The sequence below is a fragment of the Salvelinus fontinalis genome, chromosome 2 (assembly GCF_029448725.1).
Source record: "Salvelinus fontinalis isolate EN_2023a chromosome 2, ASM2944872v1, whole genome shotgun sequence".
NCBI classification, from domain to species: domain Eukaryota; kingdom Metazoa; phylum Chordata; class Actinopteri; order Salmoniformes; family Salmonidae; genus Salvelinus; species Salvelinus fontinalis.
Genome location: NC_074666.1, coordinates 36,247,628 through 36,256,789, shown reverse-complemented (window position 1 = coordinate 36,256,789; position 9,162 = coordinate 36,247,628). Strand labels below are relative to the sequence as shown.

At 41.0% G+C, this 9,162-nt stretch overlaps 1 protein-coding gene across 3 annotated transcripts in view; it reads right to left on the bottom strand.

Moving 5' to 3' along the window:
* LOC129817786 (cytospin-B-like) overlaps positions 1–9,162 on the bottom strand; it is a 195,097-nt gene that overhangs the window by 42,646 nt on the left and 143,289 nt on the right. For all 3 annotated transcript variants that reach the window (XM_055873348.1, XM_055873355.1, XM_055873364.1), the window contains one exon: positions 7,910–8,012. In XM_055873348.1, the coding sequence (XP_055729323.1) occupies positions 7,910–8,012 (103 nt within the window). The remainder of the gene's footprint in view (positions 1–7,909; positions 8,013–9,162) is intronic.

The window sequence follows — 9,162 nt, the reverse complement described above, 5'->3', positions numbered from 1 at the left end:
ATATATGGACGGGCTGCTTAGCTGCCTCACACTCATATTACATTTACATTTTAGTCATTTAGCAGACACAGGGATACCAAGGCCTTTGTGTGAGTTTGAATTGTGTTGCGTAAGTATTTATCTCCCATATATATGGTACTGACACAGGGAGAGTCATGATGCATTTTCACCAATGCATCTGCTGCCACCCCCTACGGCCCACCCCAGCAGTATCATGACACAAAAAGAAAGGAGGACCAAGGCACTCTTCATATAATAAATTAAAATGCCTTTATTAGTATGGCATGTTCAATAGAAAACATTCTATTGACATCCTTTTCTATTGAACATGCCATACTAATAAAGGCATTTTAATTTATTATATGAAGAGTGCCTTGGTCCTCCTTTCTTTTTGATGACCAATTTACATCTTTTACCAAAGAGCACCTTCTATCTACCAAAATATACTATAGTGTACCTTAGTAGCGCTTCCCTTCCTCCTCTTTCTACTAGTATCATGACACAGTTTGAATGTCCCAATTCTTCTGTCTAGATATACCCCCACCCCCCTATTCATTAGCTCTTTCCCTCTTCCTCACACCGCTGGGGGTCCTAGCTCGCCCCCCTCTACCGCCAGGGGTGGTTGTGTTTGTTTCTCGGAGAGGGCCGGATGACCGAGGAAGGCCAATCTTCTCAGTTAGTCCCAGCTGAGGCTACATTCTGTTCAGCCCAGACTGAGACTCCCAGCTAAGCCTGTCTGTTCGCCTTCTCCTCATTGTTCCCATCCTGAACAATAAACAAGGCTTATGTTTTGGTTAATCGAATAACTCGCCGTACGGGCTGCTGACCCAAATAACAACATCAAAGACCACCATGATAAAATGGGAAACCAGAGCAGGTGGGAATCAGAACAAAACCTTTTGTTTTTAAAGACTCTGTATTGATTGTGATTGAAGTGATTAACCGTCTGTGACGGGCAGTGGATTTCAGTACAACTGAGATACTGTAATCATCATTCAAACAGATAATTTGCCATGATGATAATGTCTTCTGCATGGCCTTTGGCCGAGGCATGTACATATGGTCAGCTCTGTTTGAAGTGTGTGTGTGTGTGTGTGTGTGGAGGTGCCTGTGTTTTTATGTAAAGTCTACAAACAGTGAATGTTGATTTCCTGTGAGAGCTCTCTCTCTTCTCTCATCCACTCTGAGAGAGGCTAGCTAGCTCCCACAGGGCCCAGTTAATCAGAGCATCATTAAGGTCTTTGCTGATCGATTGTCTCTTCTGAGAAGCTGACATTTGAGGTGTTCTGAGAGCAGTCCCACCAAGCACGAGCCTCTCCTCCAGATGTTGACACACACACCACTGGAGAACATCCTTCAGGTCCCAGTGTGTGTGTGTGTGTGTGTGTGTGTGTGTGTGTGTGTGTGTGTGTGTGTGTGTGTGTGTGTGTGTGTGTGTGTGTGTGTGTGTGTGTGTGTGTGTGTGTGTGTACTAATCTTGGTCACATTACCGTGGTGTTGTGTTTACCCCTTCTCCCCTTCTACCCGGGGGGCTATTGATCTCTTCCTCACCATGGCAACAGCACGGCCACCTCCAGCACTCACGTCACTGTGTGTGTTATTTACCACGTTTAATGGTATCTCGTTGACCTTGTTAGTCGTTAGAGTATGGCCAGTGGCACGAGGCGTATTGGCAGGTTGACACACACCGCCTGAGTGGGCGCATACATAGAGGCCCATGGCCATCATCACTGCTCCATATAAGGGGAGAGGGCTCAGGTGGGATGTACGGGTATGTCCGCACGTACACAGTGGCTTCACACTGTATCTTGTTATCAACATCAAAAACTGCAATAAACCTGCCATCCTCTTTCAGTTTGATGTGACATGAGGATGGTGTTCAAAATCAAACACATAATATCCAAGTTAGCCCTTCATCGTGATCAATAATGACCCTAGATTTATTATGCTAGTATTAACGTGATATAATAGCTACTAACTCCTAGCATATAAATGAAAATCCTAGCATATAAAAAAACAATATGTTTTAAGATCACATACACCGGATAGGTGTTTAAAGGGTCAGCCATAGTAGTACGGCACCCCTGGAGCAAATTCGAGTTAAGTGCCTTTCTCATGGGTACATCGACAGATTTTTCACCTTGTCGGCTAGGGTATTCGAACCAGCGACCTTTCATTTACTGGCCCAACGCTCTAACAGCTAGGCTAACAGCCGTCTAAATCCATCCCAGTAATTATTATTGACCACAAGAAAAGTATTGTAATAAGGCTTTGCATCCCCAATAGGAATATAGCTTAAAAATATGCGTTACAAATGGCACTCTATTCCCTACATAGTGTACTAGGGCTCTGGTCCAAAGTAGTGCACTATAAGGAAAAGGGTTCCATTTGGGTTTTCCTTTTAAATCGAATATAGCCCCCTCTTGATTACAGTAGTGCCTGTTTTTCCATCTTAATTTAATTTAGAGTCTTGTTTGACCACAGGCCATGTAACAATACGTCTGTGGTATAATAACAACTGACCTCCAGCCAGGGAGAGGGGCTGTTTGAGAGAGAGGCCATGCCGGCTCCACACAGACAGATGAGAAAATATATGAGGCCAGTTTCCTGACACCTACTTCAGCTGAGCCGTGCAACAGAGAGAACACACACAGGCACACGCACACACACCGCACACAGCAGAGTCAATATTCCTACAGGGCTAGTAAAATACTTCAAAGTGACAGTTAATTATGTCCCCATTACATGACCTCTTCAACCCGACAACATGATTTGGAGCTTTTAGAGTCCTGTTAGTAGGGAAATATCCCCTCACGACCCACCTTACTAAATGGAGCAAAATAGGTATCCACAGAACAATACACTAAAATCTGTTGAAACTGAAAGGTATAACCCCCACTAACCTTTACCAAACCAGAATAATGGTTAGGTAGAAAAGGGAAAGGGATCTCAACTGCCCAACCTCCCGTTCTGTGTAACGTTATCAACACTATGGCCTCAGCCTGGCTAGCCAACAGCCTTAAAAACTTCTTATGGCTGCATCCCGCTACCGGGATCGATATGACAGCAGCCAGATAAAGTGCAGGGCGCCAAATTCAAAAAACAGAAATCTCATAATTAAAATTCCTCAAACATGCATGTGTCTTATATCATTTTAAAGGTATTCTTGTTGTTAATCCCACCAAAGTGTCCGATTTCAAATATGCTTTTCAGCAAAAGCACTACAAACAATTATGTTAGGTCACCATCAAACCACAATAAGCACAGACATTTTTCCAGCGAAAGATAGTTGTCAGAAAAAGCAGAAATAGAGATAAATTTCAACAGAAATACTCATCATAAATGTAGATGATAATACAAGTTATACACATGGAATTATAGATATACCTCTCCTTAATGCAACCGCTGTGTCAGATTTCAAAAAAACTTTACAGAAAAATAAACCATGCAATAATCTGAGACGGAGCTCAGAACAATAGCCAAATTAGCCGCCATGTTGGACTCAACAGAAACCAGAAAATACATGATAAATGTTTCCTTAGCTTTGATGAACTTCATCAGAATGCAGTCCTAGGAATCCCAGGTCCACAATAAATGCTTGATTTGTTCGATAATGTCAGTTATTTATGTCCAATTAGCTACTTTGGTTCGCGCCTTCGGTAAACAATTCCAAAGTCAGAAAGCGCCTCCACTATAACGTGACGAAATGTCCAAAAGTTCCGTAACAGTCAGTAGAAAAACATGTCAAACGATGTACTGAATCAATCTTTAGACTGTTGTTAACATACATCTTGAATAACTTTCCAATCGGAGAATTAGATTGACTTCAGAAGAGCGATGGAACGGACGTCCTACTCATGTGAAGGTGCATGGTGAATGCGTGATCAGCTCGTGGAAGTGATTACTCATTCCTGTCTCCTTCGGCCCCCCTTCACATTAGAGTCATCAGACAAGTTCTGTTGACTGTTGACATCTAGTGGAAGCCGTAGGAAGTGAAAACTCATCTATATCTCGCTGTCATTTTAATTGAGAGCTTGGTTGAAAATCTGACACCTCAGAAACAATTCAAACAGGAAGTGGAACTTCTCAGGTTTTTGCCTGCCATATGAGTTCTGTTATACTCACAGACATAATTCAAACAGTTTTAGAAACTTCAGAGTGTTTTCTATCCAATATGAATAATAATATGCATATATTAGCAACTGGGACTAAGGAGCAGGCCGTTTAATATGGGCACCTCTGTGCACCTTTCATCCAAGCTACTCAATACTGCCCCTGCAGCCATAAGAAGTTAAGAAGAGATGTTTGACTGTGACAGGCTGTCTGTCTCCACACATTAGCAGGTCATTAGTGGTCCTCTGTCGGACCAGGGCAGGTCGGCCATGATGGTGAACATAGTTGGTGTCGTCAGAGAAGGCCTGTGGCCATATCTGTTCCTACTACTGGGATGTGCCATGAGATGGAATGTAATTTTAGAGCTCGAATCTGATGCCCATGGCATCAAATACAGATGAATGAATTAATTCAATAATTAATTAATTATTTAGACATGTACGGCTGTTGTCCTGACACAAAAACATATGGATGTTTCTGCAGTATTATGCAACACTCAATATTAATGTCATTGAGCATCTCACACGTGTTGTACAGCCGTTCACAAGTTTTGTCACGTTCCCCCTAAAAATATCTGGTGTGTTAAACCACCGGACCCACAATTTGAGGAGGAATTCAAACACATGGATGCTCACATGGAAATTACGCATCATCATATACTGTAACAGTCACCTCAGAGCCATGTACTGAAATAAATTCTCATTCAGCTATTAGCCAAAGCCTCTTATTGCATTCCAGAAACCAGAGAATGATTATTCTCCTCAGCAGAACCACTGAGTGTAAAAGTAGACCATAGAATACCAGTAGGTGCCAATGACTGAAACGGGAGGTAGCCTAGCGGTTAAGACCGTTGGACCAGTAACCAAAAGGTTCGAATCCCCGAGCCGACTAGGTGAAAAGCTGTCGATGTGCCATTGAGCAAGTCACGTAACCCTAATTGCTCTGGATAAGAGCGTTGACTAAAATGAATACCGCACAGCTATATACCATTCAGTTTGTGTATGAAGGAAACGATCAGATAAGCAGTCCATCAAGATGGAGACCATGTCCATCTCCCAGTTAAAGGAGAGCATAGCTGCAAATACAGCCATTGTACAGTAGAGTCCATTCAGTTGGTGTGCTAGAGAAATAAACATATATAATATGTTAATAATTATATATAAATAAACTACTGTAACTATCAAGGTTGGCTGTTTTCATCACAGTGGATTTGCAGTGTCTTAGGAACATCAGCAGTGAGTCAGAATTATGAACAAGGTACCATGGCAACAGAGGACAGGGTGGAGGGATGACTCATTTCACCACCCAACATGCCTAAAAACAAGATCTCTATTGATCTAACAACTCATTCAATCATTTAAAGCTAGTTTATTTTTAGTCACCTTTAACCTTGTCTTAATTAGGGATAGGCCCCTTTTTCTCCACCTCCTGTCTGAATGACGTGCCAAAAAGTAAACTGCCTGTAGCTCAGGCCCTGAAGCTAGGATATGTATATAATTGGTACCATTGGAAAGAAAACACTTTGAAGTTTGTAGAAATGTTAAAATAATGTAGGAGAATATAAGACAATAGATATGGTAGGAGAAAACCAACCAGAATGTTTTTTTTTGAGAGAGACCGTCCTCTTAGAAATGCAAGAGAAAGGTCATATTGAAAATTAGCTCCCTGGATGCAATTCCTATGGCTTCCACAAGGTGTCAGCAGTCTATGTTCAAGGTTTCAGGCTTGTGACTTCAAAAACTAATAAGAAATATCAGTTTTAGAAGGACACAGTCTTGGAAATTCGTGTTTGTGCGCCCCATGAAGACATTACGCACCTGCTAAAATCGGTTTCCTATTGAACATACTTCTTTCCGAAATAAATCTTATAGTTTGATTACATTTTAGGGTGTCTGAGGAGTAAATACAAATGTATTTTGACTTGTTGAAACAATGTTTAGGGGTAGATTTTCGGATTCCTTTCTCTGCAAGTTGAACGAGTGGATTACTCAAATCGATGGCGCCAACTAAACTGACTTTTTGGGATATAAAGAAGGATTTTATCTAACAAAACGACCCTACATGTTGTAGCTGGGACCCTTTGGATGACAAATCAGAGGAATATTCAAAAAGTAAGTGAATATTTAATCGTTATATGTGAATGTATGAAATACATGTGGGGCGCCGTCCTCAAACAATCGCATGGCATGTTTTTGCTGTAATAGTTACTGTAAATTGGACACTGCAGTTAGATTAACAAGAATTGAAGCTTTCAGCCGATATAAGACACTTATATGTACCTAAATGTTTAAAATCCATAATATTTATGATTATTTATTTGAATTGCGCGCCCCCCAGTTTCACCGGAAGTTGTCCTGCTAGCAGAACACCGATCCTTAAGAAGTTTTAATACCCTTATTGACTTGTGTGCTTGGTTGAGCAAAGTACAGCAGTCTGTCATTTCATTGAACTGAAACCCTTGGACAATGGCATTGTTAGGCTAAGTAGAGTAGTGGTGTTGGGCTTAGCCCGAAATGGCACCCTATTCCCTATGTAGTGCAATACATAGGGAATAGGGTGCCATTTCAGTCGCAGCCTTGGTGCTACTGTAAACTAGCTAGCACACCCCATACTGCGATGGAATTTAGCTAAGAGGGAGAACAGTGCAGAGACCAGGCAGACCCCGACCCTCCTTTCTTAGCCTTTGTTTACCAGTGTTAGTGACATTAGCTGGCCCTCACACATGATGTACAATCAGTAATCCCAGTAATCCCACTGTGTTTAATGGACTCCTTAAACAGGCTATTAGTGGAGGGCTAAACCAGGTGAACGTGGGCCTAGGGAACACGCACACATAATAACATGCATACAGACACAAATGCACTCATTCATGCACGCTGACTTCTGTGTCTGCTCAGACACGCCCCCCCTCACACACATCCACACGTCCCACTGTATTCTTTGTACTGGATCCCTTTGCATTGAGGATGATTTGCTGACATTAATGATATCATCTTATGTCCACACAGTGAGGACAGGTGAGGTGAGGGTTTGTCTGTGTGTAAACACAGCAGATTATTATGTAAAAACAGCCTAAAACCTCAATATGCTCTTTAAGCCAACATGTTCCAATGAGAAGCACAGTTTATAGTATAAAGCCTTGGGTAACACTTTATAAATACGTGCACATTTAAATAAGTCACTAATTTGTTGTTTGTAAGTGTGTATATTACTAGCTATTAGGTCTTTATTTGGTCTTGTTAGCTATATATTAGGCCTTTATTTGGTCTTATTAGCTATATATAAGGCTTTTATTTGGTCTTATTAGTTATATATTAGGCCTTTATTACTTGTGTTTTTATTCTAACATTATAAGTCATGTGTTATTGGCCAATCTTTAATAACCTCATTGTTAGTCATAATAAAGACATATTAAATACATGTAATAATTTATTTGTATTTAATAAAGAGCAAGTTAAACAAGAAAGAGATTCTTCATAATCTGTCTCAATGTGCGACTAATAAGATCATAGTATCTTAAGATGGGTTTTCCTATACTAAAGTGTTCCCCACCAAACCTTGGATTTTTAGGAACATTCACTGCACAGTATGGCCTGCATGACATATGCCTGATATCTAGCGAGAGAGAGAGAGAGATAGCAAAAGAGAAAAAGAGGGAGAAAGGAGAGAGAGAGAGGCAGAGAGAGAGGAGAGAGAGTGAGAGGGTCAGAGAGATGGGGAGAGAGAAAGCGAGAGAAAGAAAGAGGAATTTGATAGGGTTATGTATTGAGACAGGTCTCTGACCCAGGGCCCTTACCGGATAGCCTTCTGTTTTCTTCTGGCACCACTTCAGTAGAGCGTTCCTCTTAGATCCCCCATACTCCCGCGCCAGTGCAGCCAAGGGGTCCTTTCTTTCCACACTGACACCACGGAAAGACACCGCAGCCATGGACAGTGAGGGAAACAAAGGTTATGGCATCTGACCTGTGTGTTGGGTCTTCATTAACCTTACATCAACCTCACATACAGTAAATATGCATGCATGCACTCATAGGCACGCAGGCATACGCACGCAGGCATACGCACGCAGGCACACACACACACACACACACACACACACACACACACACACACACACACACACACACACACACACACACACACACACACACACACACACACACACACACACACACACACACACACACACACACCCTGTCGCTGATGTGATCTCCTGGGCTGTCATAATGAAAGCTAGTAGTCTCTTTGGCCATGGGAACATAAAGAGTCCTTGGTCGCACTGAGCTACATGGTCCAGTTTAAACACTAAAACATTTAGTTTATTTCATCATGTTACGACATACTAGAGCTTGGGGAATCGGAAATTGTCATAACAAATGTTGCTTTTTAAAAGCCAGTGTATGAATTCACTGGTGACATACAGTTGCGAAAACAATTTCAAATATAAACACATTTGAGGAGCAACAAAAATTTTCACATACTTGTTTGTGTCCGTGACAATGTAGAGATCTAGACAATCTAGTGTTTGTGTATTGTGTGTGTGTGTTGAGAGTTTAATAGTAGGACATTGGGTCACCCTCGATATCACATTAATTATGCATGTATGTCATTAGCTCTAGATAAACAATGAAAAACTATGTGACCGTAAACATATGCGATGTATCTCCTGTATTGAAGTGATTGTTTTTGAGAGATTTTGATTTTCTTATAAATGTATTTTAATTTAGTCCTCATTTGGACTAATCTTCCAAGATTCTATAAACATTCAAATACAATTTATAATACAATCACATTTTCACATATAACACACTGTTATAAACAACAAACATAATACACTGACATATTGACCAGATACATACTCTAACAGTCTGAACAGATAGATTGGTTCCTTCATCTAAAGTATTGTTTGATGGCTGGGTTGAGAAAACAGAAAGAGGTCTGAAGGGAGACTTATTATGCTTAATAAAGCTTGAGTTCGGTAGTCACAACAAATGTCATCTGTTGTTTATTTAACATTTCTCTCTGACTCATCTCTTCCAAGTTTACTTC